The sequence below is a fragment of the Geotrypetes seraphini genome, chromosome 1, assembly GCF_902459505.1.
Source record: "Geotrypetes seraphini chromosome 1, aGeoSer1.1, whole genome shotgun sequence".
In the NCBI taxonomy this organism is placed as follows: Eukaryota; Metazoa; Chordata; class Amphibia; order Gymnophiona; family Dermophiidae; genus Geotrypetes; species Geotrypetes seraphini.
Genome location: NC_047084.1, coordinates 155,002,871 through 155,025,449, shown reverse-complemented (window position 1 = coordinate 155,025,449; position 22,579 = coordinate 155,002,871). Strand labels below are relative to the sequence as shown.

The 22,579-nt window shown below is 46.5% G+C and overlaps 1 protein-coding gene across 1 annotated transcript in view; it reads right to left on the bottom strand.

Annotated features, from left to right (window-relative positions):
• EDNRA (endothelin receptor type A) overlaps nt 1-22,579 on the bottom strand; it is a 143,614-nt gene that overhangs the window by 64,816 nt on the left and 56,219 nt on the right. The window contains exon 3 of the mRNA XM_033940284.1: nt 3,816-3,943. Within this exon, the coding sequence (XP_033796175.1) occupies nt 3,816-3,943 (128 nt within the window). The remainder of the gene's footprint in view (nt 1-3,815; nt 3,944-22,579) is intronic.

Sequence of the window (22,579 nt, the reverse complement as noted above, 5' to 3'; positions counted from 1 at the left end):
CACCATAAAAAAATACTTCGATGACACCGCATTCCGCCTACTGGTACAATCCTCTATTCTCAGCATACTGGATTACTGTAATATCATTTACCTGAGCGCTACGAAGAAAACCACCAGAAGACTAAAATTGATTCAGAACACAGCCGTCCGCCTCATTATCGGCTTGAATAAATGGGAACACATCACCCCTTTCTACCACCAACTACATTGGCTGCCTTTCGAATCTAGAGTCCTCTTCAAGTTCGCCTGCTTCTGCTACAAAACAGTATTTGCTCTATCACCAAGACACCTCTCTCCCCACTTCACTAGGAATTGCACCAATAAGAAATCCCGCAGAATCCAGCTGTTCGCCTTCCCCTCCCTAAAACTATGTCAGCTCAAAAAATTCCTCGACAAAACCTTCGCCTTCCAGGCGGCGAAGCTGAACCCTTGGCTAGCCCCAATGATGCTCGAGGCCCCGACCTACCTCGACTTCAGAAAACTTCTTAAAACATACCTATTTCGCGAACAGGACCCCTAACCCCCCTTTCCCCCGCAACAATCCCCTCCCCCCTCCCCTCCCTTAGCTTCCCCACCCTCTTTCCTTCCCATCCAACCTTGTCGCTGCATGTAACTCTGATACATTTCTGCAAAAATGTTCCAACATATCCTTCCTCGTTGCTTTAACTCGGATAAAATGTTGTAAATCCGTGTTCAGATCGGATCTTAATTAATTGATGTGAACCGCCTAGAACTCATTGGGTATGGCGGTATACAAGAACATAATAATAATAATAATAATGAATGGCCAGGACCATAAAGGAAGTAATTCTCTCAGTAGACTGCCAGGCTGGCCCTATAATCAAAGGTGGACACCCACGGGTCAGCTGTGACATCAGAGGGGGAGGAGGAATCCTTTGACATTCTAAAGTATGGTTTAATCCCTAGTAAGTGACAATACCTACTATGATTATCCAACACAATCTTACAAAGGAGTTAAGAAGTTAAAAATTGGACAAAGAATAAGTGTGCAAAACTGGGTAGTATAAAATTTCATAAAATGGCAAGAATGAGAAAAATTCATGTAAGGGAAAGTACTTTGATGAGTGCATTGTGCTTTTAAAAACAATGCAAGAAACAGGAGTTGCTTGAAAGGATGGGAGTTGGATATACACTTCTCCCTCCGCGGTTTCAGTATCCACGGATTCGGTTATTTGCGATTTTTTTTTTGGTAAAGGAAAAGCTGCATTCCAGACCTCCCTGGACCTTACCTGGTGGTCTAGCGGGCTTTCGGGGCAGGAGCAATCTTCCTGTGCTCCTGCCCCATGCAGATCACTCATATAAAATGGCTGCGGGGAGTTCCCGTCGAAGTCTCGAGAGACTAAAGGAACTCACGGCAGCCATTTTGTATGGGTGATCTACACAGGGCAGGAGCGTAGGACGATCGCTCCTGCCCCGAAGCCCGCTAGACCACCAGGTAAGGTCTGGGATGCCGGGGGAGGGTCAGAGCCGTTAAGCAGTTAAGTATGCTGTGGTTTTCCAAAAACAAATAATCGCTGCCTCCCACGCTCCATGCGCTTAAGCCCACTGGAAGGTAGAACTGTCAATCAGAAGGTCGCACTTCCATCCTCCTACGAGGTAGTTTGTTGAGTAAGAGCTAAGGAGATAAAAAATGGTTACACTTCTCCCTCCAAATCCACAAGGTAAGGTCCGGGATGCCGGGGGGAAGGTGGGGGTGGGTCAGAGCCGGCCAAAATGTTATTCGCGGGCCGGCTCTACCCCTAACCCCTGCGAATATTGAGGGAGAAGTGTACATTGTTCCCATACTCAAAGAGGACCTCAACTCAAGGGAGGACTGACCATATGGGCAATTGGGCAGTGCCCAAGGGCCTAGAGCAGGGGTAGGCAATTCTGGTCCTCGAGAACCACAGGCAGGTCAGGTTTCCAGGATATACACAATGAATACATATGAGATAGATCTGCATGCACTAGCTCCTTGAGATGCAGATCTATCTCATGCATATTTTTTGTGGATATCCTGAAAACCTGACCTGCCTGTGGCTCTCGAGGACCGGGGTTGCCTACCCCTGATCTAGTAAATAGGCACAAGTATAGAGAAACCAAGCCATTGTGACGTCACTGATGAGATTGGTTCTTAGGCACTGGTGGAATGAAGCATTATGACATCACAATATGAGTGACGGAATTTTATTAGAGTTGACACAGTAGTAGAAAAGCACTTTAATGCACAGTTCACACATTTGCACATTTGCACAATACTGCGGTGAATGGAGTACCCAACCTGCTGACAAAGATAAGAGACTATATTTGTCCAGTATAAAGTGAATATAACTAAGGTTAAAGGTTGGGTCAGGGACAGTGAAACTGCTATGATGGTCCCGATTCTACCCGCAGTTTGGTGTCATCACTAAACATAAGGTTAGGTGGTCTGAGCACTTTTACTAATTTATAATTATATATCTTGATAAGAGCTGTGATTGCTTAAGAGATCACAATATGAGGAGCCACCGAAAAATTCTCAGCCCAACCAAGAAGAGAATGATGCGGAGCCATGAAACGTACAAGTTATTCCACACTTTTCTTGACACTTTTCCTTTCAATGAGGCAAAAACATCTAGAACAGGGGTAGGCAATCCAGGTCCTCGAGAGCCACAGGCAGGTCAGACTTTCAGGATATCAAGTTTCAAGTTTATTAGGATTTGATATACCGCTTATCAAGGTTATCTAAGCGGTTTTTACAATCAGGTACTCAAGCATTTTCCTTATCTGTCCCGGTGGGCTCACAATCTATCTAACGTACCTGGGGCTATAGAGGACTGAGTGACTTGCCCAGGGTCACAAGGAGCAGTGCGGGGTTTGAACCCACAACCCCAGGGTGCTGAGGCTGTAGATCCAACCACTGCGCCACACACTGAATATCCACAATGAATATGTTTGAGATGGATTTGTATGCATTGGCTCCTTGAGATGCAAATCTATCTCATGCATATTTATTGTGGATATCCTGAAAACCTGACCTGCCTGTGGCTCTCGAGGACCGGAATTGCCTACCCCTGGCCTAGAGCAGTGTATGTGTGTGTGTGTGTGTGTGTGTAGGGGGAAGGGGGCAGTGCTTCTTGCCCGCTGTCTGCTGCTAAGCTCACAGCCTGCTCTCTACTCATCCTGCCCCCTTCTAATATAACTTCCTACTTCCACAAGAGAGGGATGCAGCAGAAAACAGGCTGTGAGTTTGGTGACAAGACAGCTGAAGAGAATCCCTGTTGCTGCTATTCTGCCACAGAAACAGGTTTTAAAGCAGGTGGGGGGGGGGGGGGAGACATTGTCCTGGGGCCCAGATCCCTGTCAGTCCACCTCTACATCATCTGGAAACCTGGCAGACATCCCTAACATATCACAGAGACAGTAGAAAAAAATATCAATCAATTTGTATAGGATATGTTTCTCAAAAATTGATAACGGTGAAGACAACCAAGGTACAACCATCAGCAATTAGCATTTTGGTATAGTCTAGTAGTTTGGGCATTAATAGAGTTGCCATATTTTCCAATTGGAAAATCCAGACCCCTAGACCTGCCATAATCCCACCCCCACCCCCATCCCCGCCCTAGCCCCACCCACTCTGCCTTCTCTGTCTGCTCCCCGCTGCCTGCTCTTGACCGCAAATCACGTCGGAGAGGGAGGACGTCCTCCCTGCCCGACGCGATTTGAGGAGGCTTTTCAAAGGTTTTGAAAAGCTGCCCGGACCCCCGGACATGTCCTCAAAAGGTAACTCTAGGCATTAAGGAACTTCCATAAAAGATAGAAACATACCATACCTGTCCACACTGAGGGCACAGAGATTGAGCACTGTGATACCCACGGATGCCTTCTGTATGAAAGGGACCAGTTTACAGAGGAACAACCCAAACGGAGAGTAATCCAATGGCCATCGGCTGGCAAGGAGCTGAAGAAAGAAAACAAGAGCGATGAGAAAGCAAGCAGTGACTCAGCAGACAGCAGTGTGTAAGAGGAAGTTCACATGCCTCTCAGAGTGTGTCAGGGCACGTTCTCTGCAAGATCTGATGCTGGGAGATTAGAGGGAACTGCTCTGACTGAGGAGAACCTCATGGCCCACCTAGTCTCGCTTGGGCCTGATGCAAAAACTGTAAGAGCCTTCCTAAACACAGGCTTTAAGCCTCAGATCTAAGGAGCTTATCCTGTGCTTTCTTAAATTCTTTTCCTGTTTTTGATCTCCATCATCTGTCTTGGGAGTGTGTTCCGAGCAACCACAAAGCTTTGTGTGAAAAAAAACACATTTCCTGCTTCTGTATTACCCATTTTCACTCTTGTACCATTAATAATAATAATAATAATAATAAAAACTTTTATTGAAAAGGGTTTGCTTCTTGCGTGTTATTTATTTGATGCATGCCGCGTTAGGGTTTTTTTTAATGCCGGCCGCAGCAGGATAAGCTCTGACGCTCATAGAATTCTCAGCTTTGACCGCTGCAGTCAGCGATAAAAAAACCATAACGCGGCATGATAAAAGAGGGCCTTAGTGGGGGACCTCCAATTCCTTCTGTTTCATGATCTGAACTTTGCAAGGCCCAGACATACTAAAGAGCTAATTTTAGAAGTCTTGGATGGCATCTACCACAAATGTGCTAAATGCATTTACATGAATAGATTGCATACATGTTTGGTTCCGTAATGAAACCGCGTAGGACACTGACGTGCCGACAATCCCGCGCAGGACTTCTGTGTGCCGGCTAAAAACTGTTCCTGATACCGCTTTGAGTGGGGGTCTGGGGGGGGGACCCCCCAGTAAACTGAGAAGTGTTTGCGCTCACGTTGGGGGTGTTTGTGGAGGAGGGACCCCCTCCCCCATTACACTGTAAACTGCCATTTTCCTTTGGTTTTCAGGCAATCGGCAGTTTTCAGTGTAGTGTGTGGGGGGGTCCCCCCAGACCCCCCCCAACGTGAGCACGAACAGTTGTCAGTTTAGTGGGGGATTCCCCCCATATACACACACCCTTTGAGCGCTAACAGTAACGGTTTTTAGGTGGCACGCAGAAGTCCTGTGCGGGATTGTCTGCGTGGCAATGTCCCACACGGTTTTGATGCGTCACCACATGTTTATATATTTGGGATACACAGATTCAAAGGGGAAGGGAACTGGGATTTGTATACTGCCTTTCTCCGATTACATATTTAAAGTGGTTCACATATATACAGACACTTATTTTGTGTCTGGGACAATGGAGGATGAAACCCGCCCCCCAATTACAAAGTTGCATGGCAAAAGCCCTTTAAATCCAAATTTCCCCGAACATGTCAAGTTTCAAGTTTTAATAAGGTTTGTTGTATACGCAATATACTTTAATACGTATAACGTTTAAAAAAAATAGGGGACAAAACACAACATTTTTTATACAATTGAATATAAATTATATACATTCTAATACATAACTGATACAGAGGGCGAGGGGGATGAACTACAATCTTTAAAGAAAGAGAAGAAACATTTAGGGAAGAACACATATGGTGGGAACACAAAAGAGAAAAACAAAACCAAAAAAAAGGGGGATTTAAAGGCAGAAATGATAAAAGGAAAAAAGAAGATAAATTTACGACCTACTCGTAGGTCTAATTAAGATCTAAAAGATTTAGTGATTGGTAAGTTAAGCTATCTATGTTTCAAATGCATCCTTGTACAGGAAGCTTTTTAAGGAACGCTTGAATTTTTCAAAATAAGGTTCATTGCGTAAGTATATTGGTAAACTGTTCCAAAGCTGAGAAAATGGTAGATCTCCTGGTCCCTATTACTTTTAAAGAAGGGATAGTCAGTAAATGTTGTTGTGTTGATCTAAGTGCCCTGAATGGAGAACACGGTATCAAGAGACGATCCAAAAATATCGGAGAACATGTTTGGGCGTCCAAACGGCTTTTCAAAACCCGGCACTTTGGGTTTTGAAAAGCTGGTGAGATTGGCCCGAAAAGATAAGGTTTGGGTGGGTTTGGGGCAAAATGGGCGTGGCTGGGGCAGACTGGGCCTACAAGCCTTCCCCCCGATGCGATTGGCTGGCCCAGAACTTCCTCTCTGATGTCAGAATTGACATATGGGGAAGGCTGTGGGCCCAGCGCTTGTACGCGCCTGGCCTGGTGTCGGGGAAGCAGGGAGAACAGAACGCAAAGGCACTGCGAGTCTATCACAGAGCCCGGGATGGGCTCCGTGATCAACTCGCATTGCCTTTGCGATCTACTGGTTGATCGCGATCAACCTTTTGGGCACCTCTGATCTATGGCATCCCCTCCCCCTCCTCTCTTCTAGGTTATACAAACGTAGACCCTCCTTTCTTAGATTTGTGGCACAGGCTTTGCACAAATTGTTCAAGAGCTGAAACTTAAGTTGGAATCCCATACAATGCATGGATATAGAAACATGGAATTTTGAAATAACAATGCATATGATTGTTTTCAACTTTGAGTAGGAAGCTTACCTGATTATTCTCTCACCACAGAAAGCGATTATGTATGAATGATTCATCTGAATAATGTCTGTGCCAAAAAATTCACATCTTGGAGATCTTTGGTAGTACATATTTAAATTTGCTATTTGTCCTTTCTTTTTCAATAATTTCAATCCCCTCAATATTCAGAGTGATTTAAGTAGGCAGGAGAAGAAGTTCTGGGTAGAGAATGACACGGGGACAAATTTATTCCCGCAGGAACTCATTTTCACATTCCATCCCAATGAGTTCTTTTTCTGTCCCTGCCCCATTCCTGCAAGCTCTGTCTTCATCTGCCCAAACACTTTAAAATCATAAGTGTTCAAGGCTTGTGTGGTTAAGGCACAGCTTACAGGAATGGGACAGGGACAGTGACAAAACTCGTGCGGTTGGAATGGGGAAATTGAGTTCCCGCGGGGACGGGGAAAAATTTGTCCCGGTGGCATTCTCTAGGTCTGGGCTGTATAAAAATCGTTCTGATCCACCAAATTGATGACATTCAGCAGCACTAAACCTTGCAGTGCTGCTGCATATCGTCCGACTGCCCATGTCAAAAGTGGGCAGGTCAGGGGCAGTACAGGTAGCCACATTGGGGAGAAGCCAGGGTTACCAGATTTTACTCTCGTAAAATCCGGACCCATAGCTCCGCCCCCAGGCTCACCCAGCCCCGCCCTCTTACACCCATATCACACTCCATTCCGCTCCAGCCTCGCCCCACAGTGCCACCCCCTCAACCTGTTCTCGTCCTCGGGATCACATCGGGAGGGTATCTGTGCATGCAACACAATGATGTCACCCGCATGTGTGTGACATCACTGCGTTGTATCCATGCATGCGCAGATGCCTTCCCGACACGGGCCTGAGGTGAAAGCTTTTCAAAATCCGGACAAAGTGCTGGGTTTTGAAAAGCCATCCAGATGCCCTGATATGTCCTCTTTTTAGAGGAAAATCCTGATGTCTGGTAACCCTAAGCCAGTGGTTATGTGGGTCCCAGTGCAAAATATCTACTGAGACCTGTATAACTTTTTTTTTTTTAGTTCCCACAATTCCCTGAGAAAACCCACCCCACTTCTCCCCAGCTCATGAGTCATAAATAACCCTCCCCCCTCCCCGATACCTCCATATTGGTAGGTCTCCCAGGCCTATATGAAATCCCTGGTGGTCCAGTGGGGTTGATAGTAGAGAATGACACGGTGACAAAATTTATCACCGTCCCCGTCCCCGCGGATAACCGCAGTAAACCATCTTCATGTCATTCTTTAAGGAGAGAGGGAAGAATCAGAGTATGAATGGCCACAACCACTGACCCGCAAGCTTTGCTTTGAAGAATGCTGGTGTAGAAGGACCGAGGTTGAAACAGACACTACAGAATGACAGTCTGGTATCCAGAGCAGATATTGTAATGTCATAATGCCTCATTCCACCAGTGCCTAAGAGCCAATCACATCAGTGATGTCACAATGGCTTCATTATCCTTGGCTCCCATAAGAATCAGAGTAAGAATGGCCACAACCACTGACCCACAAGCTGTGCTTTGAATAATGCTGATGTAGAAGGACAGAGGATGAAATAGACACTAGAAAATGACATGGGTTTATTTCCCGCGGTTATCCGCGGGGACGGGAACAGTGATGAATTTTGTCACCGTGTCATTCTCTAGGTTGATAGCTCTTGTCCATTATGACCACTATAAGAAAGTGGCTGCTGTGACCTCTAGTGGCAGCCATGAGTTGATGAGAGAGATCACAGCAGTCATGCTCTCTTAGTGGCTGCAATGGACAGCAGCGAGTAGCCTTCACTCTTGCCCTCATTGGCCCCACTGGACCATCAGGGATATTCGGTAGGCTGAGGGCGTCCACTGAGATGGGGGTGGGGTTGTGACTCATTGTCTAGGGGGAGGGGGAAGAAAGGAAGGGGGCTTTTCGAGGGGACCATAGAGCTAAAAAAAAAAATTATGTGGGATGGGATTTGCATAAGTTCTGGAAGCCAGGGCCCTTTCAGTCAGCTCACAAATTCATTAGCGATACCTGGACACGGCCCAGCACTAGGGTTACCATATTTTTCTCTGGGAAACCCTGGACACATGATCCTGCCCCATTCTGCCTCCAGCCCCACCCCCACAAAGCCTCTTCTCGTCTTCCAGGACAAGCTCCAGCCACATCTGGAGGGCCTGGAACATGTGCGGATGTGTGCCACGTCATCTGCGCATGCTCAGAGGCCCTCCAGAAGCGGCCGGAGCTCGCCAGGTTTTGGAAAGTCCGTCTGGGAGCCCGGACAGTGCTCTAAAAAGAGAACATGTCCGGGTTTTACTGGATGTCTGGTAACCCTACCCAGCACTGAATATTGGGGATTAATCTAGCTCAGGAGTCAGCAACCTTTTTAAAGCAAAGAGCCATTTTCGCCTAAAATGTTTGACCCAAGATTTTCAAAGAGCAGCAATGTTTAGAGAAGGGGGTTTCAGATATGATTTTTAATGCAATATGGGTATATATGTATATTCTGAAAACTCTTCAGCAGGGTAGGGAAAGTCTGAGACTTGGGAGGTCAGAAAAAATTTTCAATCATTGACTGAAAAACCTCCCTGTTTTTATATTTTATTTTCCAGTCACATACCAGTGTTTAATGGCAGCAAACACTGAGTTAACATAAGAACCTATGAATAGCCTTACTGAGTCAGACTAATGGTCCATCAAGCCCAGTAGCCCGTTCTCACGGTGGCCAATCCTGGTCACTAGTACCTGGCCAAAACCCAAGGAGTAGCAACATTCCATTATCTCAGAGTAAACAAGATTCCGGAACCCCAAAGATTAGCAACGTTCCATGCAGAATCCCTAAAGAGTAACAAGATTCTAGAATCCCAAGGAGTAGCAACATTCCATTATCTCAGAGTAAGCAAGATTCCGGAACCCCACAGATTAGCAACATTCCATGCAGAATCCCTAAAGAGTAACAAGATTCTAGAATCCCAAGGAGTAGCAACATTCCATTATCTCAGAGTAAGCAAGAATCCGGAACCCCACAGATTAGCAACATTCCATGCAGAATCCCTAAAGAGTAACAAGATTCTAGAATCCCAAGGAGTAGCAACATTCCATTATCTCAGAGTAAGCAAGAATCCGGAACCCCACAGATTAGCAACATTCCATGCAGAATCCCTAAAGAGTAACAAGATTCTAGAATCCCAAGGAGTAGCAACATTCCATTATCTCAGAGTAAGAAAGATTCCGGAACCCCACAGATTAGCAACATTCCATGCAGAATTCCTAAAGAGTAACAAGATTCTAGAATCCCAAGGAGTAGCAACATTCCATTATCTCAGAGTAAGCAAGATTCCGGAACCCCACAGATTAGCAACGTTCCATGCAGAATCCCTAAAGAGTAACAAGATTCTAGAATCCCAAGGAGTAGCAACATTCCATTATCTCAGAGTAAGAAAGATTCCGGAACCCCACAGATTAGCAACATTCCATGCAGAATCCCTAAAGAGTAACAAGATTCTAGAATCCCAAGGAGTAGCAACATTCCATTATCTCAGAGTAAGCAAGAATCCGGAACCCCACAGATTAGCAACATTCCATGCAGAATCCCTAAAGAGTAACAAGATTCTAGAATCCCAAGGAGTAGCAACATTCCATTATCTCAGAGTAAGAAAGATTCCGGAACCCCACAGATTAGCAACATTCCATGCAGAATCCCTAAAGAGTAACAAGATTCTAGAATCCCAAGGAGTAGCAACATTCCATTATCTCAGAGTAAGCAAGAATCCGGAACCCCACAGATTAGCAACGTTCCATGCAGAATCCCTAAAGAGTAACAAGATTCTAGAATCCCAAGGAGTAGCAACATTTCATTATCTCAGAGTAAGCAAGAATCCGGAACCCCACAGATTAGCAACATTCCATGCAGAATCCCTAAAGAGTAACAAGATTCTAGAATCCCAAGGAGTAGCAACATTCCATTATCTCAGAGTAAGCAAGAATCCGGAACCCCACAGATTAGCAACGTTCCATGCAGAATCCCTAAAGAGTAACAAGATTCTAGAATCCCAAGGAGTAGCAACATTCCATTATCTCAGAGTAAGAAAGATTCCGGAACCCCACAGATTAGCAACATTCCATGCAGAATCCCTAAAGAGTAACAAGATTCTAGAATCCCAAGGAGTAGCAACATTCCATTATCTCAGAGTAAGCAAGAATCCGGAACCCCACAGATTAGCAACATTCCATGCAGAATCCCTAAAGAGTAACAAGATTCTAGAATCCCAAGGAGTAGCAACATTCCATTATCTCAGAGTAAGAAAGATTCCGGAACCCCACAGATTAGCAACATTCCATGCAGAATCCCTAAAGAGTAACAAGATTCTAGAATCCCAAGGAGTAGCAACATTCCATTATCTCAGAGTAAGCAAGAATCCGAAACCCCACAGATTAGCAACATTCCATGCAGAATCCCTAAAGAGTAACAAGATTCTAGAATCCCAAGGAGTAGCAACATTCCATTATCTCAGAGTAAGCAAGAATCCGGAACCCCACAGATTAGCAACATTCCATGCAGAATCCCTAAAGAGTAACAAGATTCTAGAATCCCAAGGAGTAGCAACATTCCATTATCTCAGAGTAAACAAGATTCCGGAACCCCAAAGATTAGCAACGTTCCATGCAGAATCCCTAAAGAGTAACAAGATTCTAGAATCCCAAGGAGTAGCAACATTCCATTATCTCAGAGTAAGCAAGATTCCGGAACCCCACAGATTAGCAACATTCCATGCAGAATCCCTAAAGAGTAACAAGATTCTAGAATCCCAAGGAGTAGCAACATTCCATTATCTCAGAGTAAGCAAGAATCCGGAACCCCACAGATTAGCAACATTCCATGCAGAATCCCTAAAGAGTAACAAGATTCTAGAATCCCAAGGAGTAGCAACATTCCATTATCTCAGAGTAAGCAAGAATCCGGAACCCCACAGATTAGCAACATTCCATGCAGAATCCCTAAAGAGTAACAAGATTCTAGAATCCCAAGGAGTAGCAACATTCCATTATCTCAGAGTAAGAAAGATTCCGGAACCCCACAGATTAGCAACATTCCATGCAGAATCCCTAAAGAGTAACAAGATTCTAGAATCCCAAGGAGTAGCAACATTCCATTATCTCAGAGTAAGCAAGATTCCGGAACCCCACAGATTAGCAACATTCCATGCAGAATCCCTAAAGAGTAACAAGATTCTAGAATCCCAAGGAGTAGCAACATTCCATTATCTCAGAGTAAGCAAGATTCCGGAACCCCACAGATTAGCAACGTTCCATGCAGAATCCCTAAAGAGTAACAAGATTCTAGAATCCCAAGGAGTAGCAACATTCCATTATCTCTGAGTAAGCAACGTTCCATGCAGATTCCCCAAAGAGTAACAAGATTCTAGAATCCCAAGGAGTAGCAACATTCCATTATCTCAGAGTAAGCAAGATTCCGGAACCCCACAGATTAGCAACGTTCCATGCAGAATCCCTAAAGAGTAACAAGATTCTAGAATCCCAAGGAGTAGCAACATTCCATTATCTCAGAGTAAGCAAGATTCCGGAACCCCACAGATTAGCAACGTTCCATGCAGAATCCCTAAAGAGTAACAAGATTCTAGAATCCCAAGGAGTAGCAACATTCCATTATCTCTGAGTAAGCAACGTTCCATGCAGATTCCCCAAAGAGTAACAAGATTCTAGAATCCCAAGGAGTAGCAACATTCCATTATCTCAGAGTAAGCAAGATTCCGGAACCCCACAGATTAGCAACGTTCCATGCAGAATCCCTAAAGAGTAACAAGATTCTAGAATCCCAAGGAGTAGCAACATTCCATTATCTCAGAGTAAGCAACGTTCCATGCAGATTCCCCAAAGAGTAACAAGATTCTAGAATCCCAAGGAGTAGCAACATTCCATGCTACCGATCCAGGGCAAGCAGTGGCTTCCCCCGTGTCTTTCTCAATAACAGACTAAGGACTTTTCCTCCAAACCTTTCTTACAACCAACATACTCTTTCATATCCACTCAGAAAAACAGAATTGTGAAAGCCATAGTCCAGTGAGATTAGTCTGATGAATAAGAAAACTCCATTCACCTTTAAGGCAGCACCAAAAATCGCTGTATGTTTAGGTGAAGTTATTTTTTTAAAATCTGAGGGCATCGCATTTAAAATGTTGTATTTTTTTTTTTTTTTGATTGATTCATTTTGCAGCTATTAATTTCTGGTTGTGTTTGGGGTTTAGCCAGGCTTCAGCATTGAATTTATGGGTTTGAAGGGCCAACTAAAGCATAGCTGGTTAAGTGAGATATTCAACACTTAACCAGCTATGGTACACAACATAAAGACGTACCACATACAGACAGGACCGACTTTTATGTGGCCCTATTTATGCAGTTAACCTTGGACAATTACCCCCTCTTCTACGAAACCGCACTAGCGGTTTTTATCACAGAGAGCCACGCTGAATGGCTCGTGCTGCTCCCGACACTCATAGGAACTCAATGAGCATCGGGAGCAGTGCAACTCTCTGCGCTAAAAGCCGCTAGTGTGGTTTTGTAGAAGAGGGGGGTTAAGGGCTAAATATTGGCACTTAACTGGGCAAGTACCGACTCTGTCCTTGGAACACTCCCAAAATAGCCGGTTTTGTGTTAGGCACCAAGGCCTGGATTCTCTATAGGGCGTCGATATCGGCGGCCGCTGATCGCATGTCAATCACGCGATGGCACCCTATAGAGAATCGCACCTCCACCAAAGATAGGTGCCAGAAATGTAGGCCTGGGTTTTCCGGGCCTACATTTCCGGCACATGTCTATGGCATTTGGCATCCTAAAGCGCCTGCGTAGGGCACGATTCCGGTGCATATTATTTAGGTGCCAGTATGCGCTTTAGTGGTGCCGGTTTTTTTGCCATTTTAAAGGGCATTTATTACGTAACTTAGGTACCTAAATCTAGGGGCCATTTCTAGAATGTCTCCCTAACTGGTTATATTCAGCAGCACTAACTGGTTAAGTGCCACTGGACATGACTGATTAGCCCCAAACAAGCGATGGGGTGGGCCCAGGAGTGGTCCTAGGGCGGGCTCATGTCTCCTCTTTTACCAGACGGAAAATCTGCTAGCTCTAGGAAAGGGTGAATATTTGATTCTTTTTAGGCTGGATGTCATACAGATTATGCACAAGTTTGAAACGTTCAAAGTTTTTTTTTTTTTTTTTTTTTTAATCTTTATTAATTTTCAAATATTAACAGTGCAACACACAGGTATAAGAACATATAACAAGTCAAGGAAAACTCATTCAACTTACAGGTATTCAAAAGCAATCATTTTATCCGACCCATCGATTAATCAATAACACAAATGTTACCTACACTTATTTAAAATAATACAATAATACGATCCCTCCCCCCCTCACTTTCTCCCACCCTGGATGTGTAAAGAAATGGCCCAGAAATTAAAGACAAAAACCAACTACAGAGTAAAGTAAAATAGTAAAATTGAAGCAATCCCAATTCTTCCAATTACGTGTTCAAAGTTGTGCAGACTGGGAAAAAGTACAGGAAGACCATAGGAAATTGGAAGACCGGGCATCCAAATGGCAGATGAAATTTAATGTGGACAAATGCAAAGTGATGCACATTGGGAGGAATAACCCAAATCACAGTTACCGGATGATAGGGTCCACCTTGGGGGGTTAGCACCCAAGAAAAGGAACTTATGTGCACAACAGAAGAGCAGGACTTGGGTGTGTTTGTATGTGATGATCTTAAGGTGGCCAAACAGATTGAAAAGGTGACTGTGAAAGCTAGAAGGATGCCAGGGTGCATAGGGAGAGATATGGCCAGTAATAAAAAGGAGGAATTGATGCCCCCATATATGACCTCATTCAGAATATTGTGTACAATTCTGGAGGCTGCACCTTCGAAAAGATATGAAAAGGATGGAGTCGGTCTAGAGGAAGGCTACTAAAATGGTGCGTGGTCTTCATCATAAGGCATATGGGGACAGACTTAAAGATCTCAATCTGTATACTTTGGAGGCAAGACAAGAGAGGGGAGACATCATAGAGATGTTTAAATACCTACATGATGTAAATGCGTGTGAGTCGAGTCTCTTTCATTTGAAAGGAAGTTCTGGAATGAGAGGGTATAGGATGAAGTTAAGAGGTGATAGGTTCAGGAGTAATCTATGGAAATGCTTTTTTACAGAAAGGGTGGTAGATGCGTGAAACAGTCTCCCGGATGAGGTGGTAGAGACAGAGACAGTGTCTGAATTCAAGAAAGCCTGGGATAGTCACGTGGGATCTCTTAGAGAGAGAAAGAGATAATGGGGTTCATAGACAACCCCGCGAAAGACAAAGGTGCGCCCCGACAACTGAGCGCAAGACGGAGGTGCGCGCCGAAGAAAATTACAGTTTTTAGGGGCTCCGACGGGGGTTTTTGTTGGAGAGCCCCCCCCAGTTTACTGAATAGAGATCGCGCCGGCGTTGTGGGGGGCTTGGGGGGTTGTAACCAGTGTTCCCGCTAAGGTGCGTTGGCCTGCGCGCGCGCACAAAATATTACATCGCAGCGCAAAGTTTCTCTTCACAGCGCACACACGCGTCGCAAAGGTAAGGGGAGGTAAGGTAAGGGGACGCATTGGGGGGATTGCACTTCCCCACAATTGCCATGCTTCGGTTCCTCTTCTTCCTTCCTTCCTCCCCCCCCCCCCCCGCGGGACCCTGCGGCACCATCAACTCTTCCTCCCTCTAATGTCGGCCCTGCAGCTCCAGACTTCCTCGCACCTTCTCCCCTCCCCCTTTGGATCGCTATTATTTTAAATGTTATAGCCGCGGAGCTGTATCCATCAGTGGAGATGTCTAACCTCGGCCTGCCCCGGAACTCTTACTGCAACAGTGACTTCCTGTTCCTGCCTAGACGGGCGGCTGCTGCAGTAAGAGTTCCGGGGCAGGCCGAGGTTAGACATCTCCACTGATGGATACAGCTCCGCGGCTATAACATTTAAAATAATAGCGATCCAAAGGGGGAGGGGAGAAGGTGCGAGGAAGTCTGGAGCTGCAGGGCCGACATTAGAGGGAGTAAGAGTTGATGGTGCCGCAGGGTCCCGCGGGGGGGGGGGGGGGGAGGAAGGAAGGAAGAAGAGGAACCGAAGCATGGCAATTGGGGGGAAGTGCAGAGCTGCAGGGAAGAGTGTTGCGGTACCCAGCTGGAGGGAGAAGGAAGATGAGGGAGGGAATTAAAGGAGATGCCAGGGCTTGGAGCGTAGGAGGAAGGTATGCCAGTCTAAGGGAAAAGGAAGGGGGAGATGTGAGAGCATGGAGGGGGAACGAAAGATGGAAGAAAAGGAAAGGAGAGAGATGCCAGAGAATCAGGGAAGGGGAGATACCAGACTATGAGGAGAGGTGTGGGAGAGGGAAGGCGAGGAGAGAGATGCCAGACCAATGGGGTGAAAGGAGAGATGGAAGGGGGAGGCATACAGTTTCTGGAAGGGGCATAGAAGGAGAGAAGATGCCATATAGGGGAAGAGAGACAGCAGACAGTGAATGGAAGGAAGAGAGTTACAAGAAGATGAGGAAAGGAGAAACCACAGAAGACAAAGGTAGAAAAAAATTTCTATTTATTTATTGCTTTAGGAGACATGTGTCACTGTTTCTGTGAAGCATTGTATGCAGAGTCCAGCTTCTTGCTGGTTCAATTTAACCTTTGTCTATGTATTTTTATTTTATCCCCCCTTTTACAAAACTGTGAAGCGTTTTTAGCACCAGCCTTGGTGGTAGCAGCTCTGATGCTCAGAATTTTATGAGCATCAGAGCTGTTACCTCCGTAGCTAAAATCCACACTACAGTTTTGTAAAAGAGGGAGGGGTTAGTTTGTGATTACATATTCCTTACTAGGCGAAGGTGTTTTCTGTGTTCTGTGTGTTCGAAAGACATGGTTTTCTGTTAGGATTGACGGTGTAGGATTGATCTGTGCTGGTCTGGCTTGTTTAGTTTTACAATGGGTGTATTGATGTACTGCTCACTGCAATATGTAAGATGCTGCCTTTTCCTAGGTACTCATGTGTGACGTGTGGTTTGTTACTAAAAATCATGTTTTTCTTACAGATGGGGGGGGGGGTGCCAAAAAAATGATGGGCCCCGGATGTTACATATGCTAGGTACGCCACTGTATGTAAAGATACCAGAAAGCTGGCGTAGCAAAAACTTCTAAGTTTTGAGTATTTAACCCTCCCACAATCTCACGGGCACTCGTTTCAAGTTTATTGAGATTTTGATTTAAACGCAATATCAAATATTTTCAATGCGTATAACAAAAATAAATTTGGGGAAATAAATAAAACCATTTGAACCAGTGTTCCCGCTAAGCTGCGCTGGCGTGCGCTGGCGCACAAAATATTACATCGCAGCGCACACGTTTCTCGTCACAGCGCACGATCGGAAGAGGCGTACGGCAGATGGCAGGGCGGCGAGAGGAGAATCGGGCGAGTTGGCTCATAACTTGCTGGCGCCCGATATTTTTGGCTCACGGTGAAAAAAGTTTGCTCACAACACCCGCCCGCTTAGAGGGAACACTGGTTGTAACCCTCCACATTTTACTGTAAACTTAATTTTTTCCCTAAAAACAGGGAAAAAGTGAAGTTTTCAGTAAAATGTGGGGGGTTACAACCCCCCACCACCCCCCAACGCGGCGCGATCTCTATTAAGTAAAGTGGGGGGGGGGTTCCCCCCCACCCCCCCGTCGGAGCCGTAAAAACTGTAATTTTCTGCGGCGCGCGCCTCCGCGCTGCGCTCAATTGTCTGTGCGCGCCTTTGTCCCGGCGTGCTTTTGACCTGACACCGATAATGGTTACTGTGGATGGGCAGACTGGATGGGCCATTTGGCCTTTATCTGCCATCATGTTTCTATGGGTGTCATTGTAGGCATTACAATGAAACTTTCCGCCCAAAGTTCGGAGGCAGTCAAAAAAGCAAACAAGATGCTAGGAATTATTTAAAAAAGGAATGGTTAACAAGACTAAGAGTGTTATAATACCTCTGTGTCGCTCCGTGGTGCGACCTCACCTAGAGTACTGCGTTCAGTTCTTGTCTCCTTGCCTCAAGAAAGATACAGCAATACTAGAAAAGGCTCAAAGAAGAGTGACCAAGATGATAAAGTGGATGGCACTCCTCTCATATGTGGAAAGATTAAAAAGGTTAGGGCTCTTCAGCTTGGAAAAGAGACGGCTGAAGGGAGATATGATTGAAGGCTACAAAATCCTGAGTGGAATAGAACGGGAACAAGTAGATCGATTTTTTTAGTGCAACAAAGACTAGGGGATACTCGATGAAGTTACAGAGTAATACTTTTAAAACCAATAGGAGGAAATATTTTTTCACTTAGAGAGTGGCTAAGCTCTACAATGTGTTGCCAGAGGATGTGGTAAGAGTGGTTAATGTCGCTGGTTTTAGAAAAGGTTTGGGCAAGTTTCTGGAGGAAAAGTCCATAGTCTGCTGTTGAAAGACACATGGGGGAAGCCACTGTTTGCCCTGGATCGGTGGCATGGACTGCTTCTACTATTTGGGTTTTTGCCAGATACTTGTGACTTGGATTGGTCTCCGTGAAGATGGGATACTGGGCTAGCCCAGTAAGGCTATTCGTATGTTCCTGATATTAAGTCACCGAGGACTGTGTATATAATTATAGCCAGTTGAAATAAAGGAATTATAGACTGACTTCATCACCTCTAAGTACTGTGAAAACTTACTTAAATTTCTATATGCCAAGTGAGTGACAAGACTCGGAATTACTAAAAGCAAGCAATCGGAACGATATAAACATTCTCCAAAGGAGAAATGAAATTAAAGAGTAGTGTCAAAGGGTCATTAATGTATCCTCCGGGTAATTGAGTGACTTGCAATGTGCACGATTCTCTACTCGTTGGAAATACCATGTGAACTTCGTTAGCTCGCAAGGCCGATGAGAATAGGGAATTATTTTGCTAACAAAGGCACAGAGCAGAACAGAAGGCTAGCAGATGTTTCTCTAGAAACAAATATTCTTGGTGTAGTTTACGCTTCATCTAATAGCAAACAGGACTTAACTGATGAAACAGACCCCTGGACTTTTTTTCTCCATTTAACTGATGAAAATAAAAAAACTGAAATGGCCTAAAATTAATTCCATATTGCTCCCAGCTGTTCCTTTCCCCCCCCCCACCGCTCTCTCTCTCTCCCAGTGGGTTTCTGTTGCTGTATTTTTTAGATGTGGTAGGAAGGGTTCATAGACAACCCCGCGAAAGACAAAAGCACGCGCCGACAACTGAGCGCAAGACGGAGGCGCGCGCCGAAGAAAATTACAGTTTTTAGGGGCTCCGACGGGGGGGGGGGGTTGTTGGGGAGCTCCCCCAGTTTACTTAATAGAGATCGCGCCGGCATTGTGGGGGGTTTAGGGGGTTGTAACCCTCAACATTTTACTGTAAACTTAACTTTTTTCCTAAAAACAGGGAAAAAGTGAAGTTTTCAGTAAAATGTGGGGGGTTACAACCCACCACACCCCCCACAACGCCCCCATAACGCGGCACGATCTCTATTAAGTAAAGTGGGGGGTTCCCCCCCAAGGCCCCCCCCGTTGGAGCCATAAAGCAATGTTACTTACCGTAACAGTTGTTATCCAGGGACAGCAGGCAGCTATTCTCACTAGTGGGTGATGTCATCAGACAGAGCCCCGGTACGGACGTCTCACAAGCACGTGTTGCTTGTAGAAACTTAAAAGTTTCTAGATGCCCGCACCGCGCATGCGCCGGTGCCTTCCCGCCCGGAGGTCCGGGCGTGTCTCCTCAGTTCAGGTAGCTAGCCTGAGAAGCCAACCCAGGGGAGGTGGGTGGGACGTGAGAATAGCTGCCTGCTGTCCCTGGATAATAACTGTTACGGTAAGTAACATTGCTTTATCCCAGGACAAGCAGGCAGGTTGTCACTAGTGGGTGACCTCCAAGCTAACCTCAGTGGGATGGAGGGGGAGTTGGCGACTTAAGAGAATAAATTTTTCAATACTGTTTGGCCAAACTGTCCATCCCGTCTGGAGAGAGTATCCAGACAATAATGTGAGGTGAATGTGTGAACCGAGGACCAGGTGGCAGCCTTACAAATTTCCTCGATTGGTGTTGATCTGAGGAATGCTACTGAGGCTGCCATTGCTCTGACCTTATGGGCTGTGACCTTACAAGGAAGTGATAATCCAGCCTGGGCATAGCAGAAAGAGATACAAGCCGCCATCCAATTAGAGATGGTGCGCTTTGATACGGGTCTTCCCAACTTATTAGGGTCGAAGGAGACAAAAAGTTGAGGAGTGGTTCTGTGTGGCTTGGTGCGATCCAGGTAGAAAGCCAGCGCACGTTTACAGTCTAGAATGTGAAGGGCCGATTCTCCGTGGTGAGAATGGGGCTTAGGGAAGAATACTGGAAGTACAATGGATTGGTTGAGATGAAATTCTGAGACCACCTTAGGCAGGAATTTCGGGTGAGTGCGGAGGACCACCTTGTCATGATGGAATACTGTGAATGGTGGATCCGCCATCAGTGCCTGGAGTTCGCTGACTCTGCGAGCGGACGTAAGGGCTACCAGGAAAAGCACTTTCCAGGTGAGATACTTAAGAGGGGCCCTGTTGAGTGGTTCAAACGGGGGCTTCATGAGACGGGAAAGGACTACATTGAGGTCCCAAACTACTGGGGGTGGTTTGAGAGGAGGGTTAACATGGAAGAGTCCTTTCATAAATCTGGCGACCACCGGATGGGCCGAGAGGGGTTTCCCTTGTAGGGGCTGGTGGAACGCCACAATAGCGCTCAGGTGGACTCGTATGGATGTAGACTTGAGCCCGGATTGAGATAGGTGTAGGAGATAGTCCAGCACGGAGGATAAGGAAGCTCGCTGAGGTTCCTTTGATTTAGAAACACACCATGAGGAGAATCTAGTCCATTTCTGGGAGTAGCATTGTCGAGTGGCGGGCTTCCTGGAAGCTTCCAAGACCTCCCTCACTTCTTGAGAGAAGTGGTGAGGGGTTACGTTGAGAGGAACCAAGCTGTCAGGTGGAGAGACTGCAGGTTGGGATGAAGCAGTGATCCTTGATGTTGAGTAAGTAGTGAAGGAAACACTGGAAGTGATACTGGTTCCCTGCTGCTGAGTTGAAGTAGGAGGGAGAACCAAGGTTGTCTGGGCCACCGAGGAGCTATTAGGATCATGGTGGCCTGTTCGAGTTTCAGCTTGACCAGAGTCTTCTGGATCAGCGGGAATGGTGGGAACGCATATAGAAATCGTTTCCCCCAGTTCAGTAGAAAAGCATCTGCCTCGAGGCGATGAGGGGTGTAGATCCTGGAGCAAAACTGAGGCAGTTTGGAGTTGTGGGGAGCCGCAAAGAGGTCTATCTGAGGCATCCCCCACTGTGTGAAGATTTGGTGAAGGGGGCTGGAATGGAGAGTCCATTCGTGCGGTTGTAGTAGACGACTCAGTTTGTCTGCTAAGACGTTGTTCTCCCCCTGAATGTAGACTGCTCTGAGGAAGGCGTTGTGGCGCACCGCCCAGTCCCAGACTCGTAGAGCTTCCTGGCAAAGGAGGGCCGAGCCCGTGCCTCCTTGCTTGTTGATATAATACATGGCGGCCTGATTGTCTGTGCGAATGAGGATTACCATGTCGTGAAGTAGGTGTTGGAAAGCTTGGAGCGCATTGAAGATGGCTCTGAGTTCCAGTAGATTGATTTGGTGTAGTCTTTCCGCACTGGTCCAGAATCCTTGGGTGCGGAGACCATCCAGGTGGGCCCCCCATGCATAATTCGACGAATCGGTTGTGAGAACTTTCTGATGGGGGGGAGAGTGCATCAGCAAACCTCTGGATAGATTCGAAGAGGTCATCCACCAAAGTAGAGACTGCCGAAGAGCAGGTGTGACTAAGATGTGTTTGGATAGTGGATCGGACGTCTGATTCCACTGTGATGCCAGGGTCCACTGGGGGATCCTGAGATGGAGTCTGGCAAAGGGTGTCACATGTACTGTGGAGGCCATATGGCCCAGGAGCACCATCAGTTGTCTCGCCGGTAGGGTTTGGCGAGTAGACACCGACTGGCAGAGATGAAGAAGAGACTCCATGCGTTGCAGAGGCAGGAATGCTCGGAGTCGGGTGGTGTCCAGGACCGCTCCGATGAAGGGGAGGGACTGGGTGGGTTGTAGATGAGACTTGGAAAAGTTGATCTCGAAGCCCAAATTCTGGAGGAAGTAGGTTGTAGCCAAGGCCGCCGAAGTGACCTCTGGGGCTGACGGGGCCTTGATGAGCCAGTCGTCGAGGTATGGGAACACCTGTAGACCCCTGTCCCGGAGTGCCGCGGCCACTACCACCAGGCACTTTGTGAAGACTCTGGGGGACGAAGATAGGCCGAATGGTAGCACTCGATATTGTAGGTGCAGATTTCCCACCCGAAATCTGAGGAACTTTCGGGAGGCCGGGTGAATGGGGATGTGAGTGTAGGCCTCCTTGAGATCCAGGGAGCATAACCAGTCGTTCTGCTCGAGGAGGGGGTATAGAGAAGCCAAAGTCAACATGCGAAACTTCTCTTTGACCAGAAACTTGTTGAGGGCCCGAAGGTCTAAAATGGGTCGCAGGTCGCCCGTTTTCTTCGGGACGAGGAAGTACCGGGAGTAAAACCCTCGGTTCAATTGGTCTGACGGGACCGGCTCGACAGCCCGAAGCTGAAGTAAGGTTTGGACTTCCTGAAGAAGAAGGGCGGTCTGCGTCGAGCTTGAAGGATACTCTCTTGGAGGATGGTCCGGGGGGACCCGATGGAATTGAAGGGAGTATCCTTCTTTTATGATGGTAAGGACCCATAGGTCCGTGGTTATGGCCTCCCATCGATGGTAAAAAAGATGGAGGCGGCCCCCTATGGGAGAGGCTGAGTGCAGAACGGTGTCGGTTATGCTCCCGGGAGGGGAGTCAAAAGGGCTGGGGAGCCTTAGGTGCAGCCGGTGGCTGAGGTTTTTGCTGAGACTTCTGGGGAGGTTGTCTCTTCGCAGGTTGTCTCGCAGCAGGCGTTTGTCTGGGCATGTAACGCCGCTGGTAAAT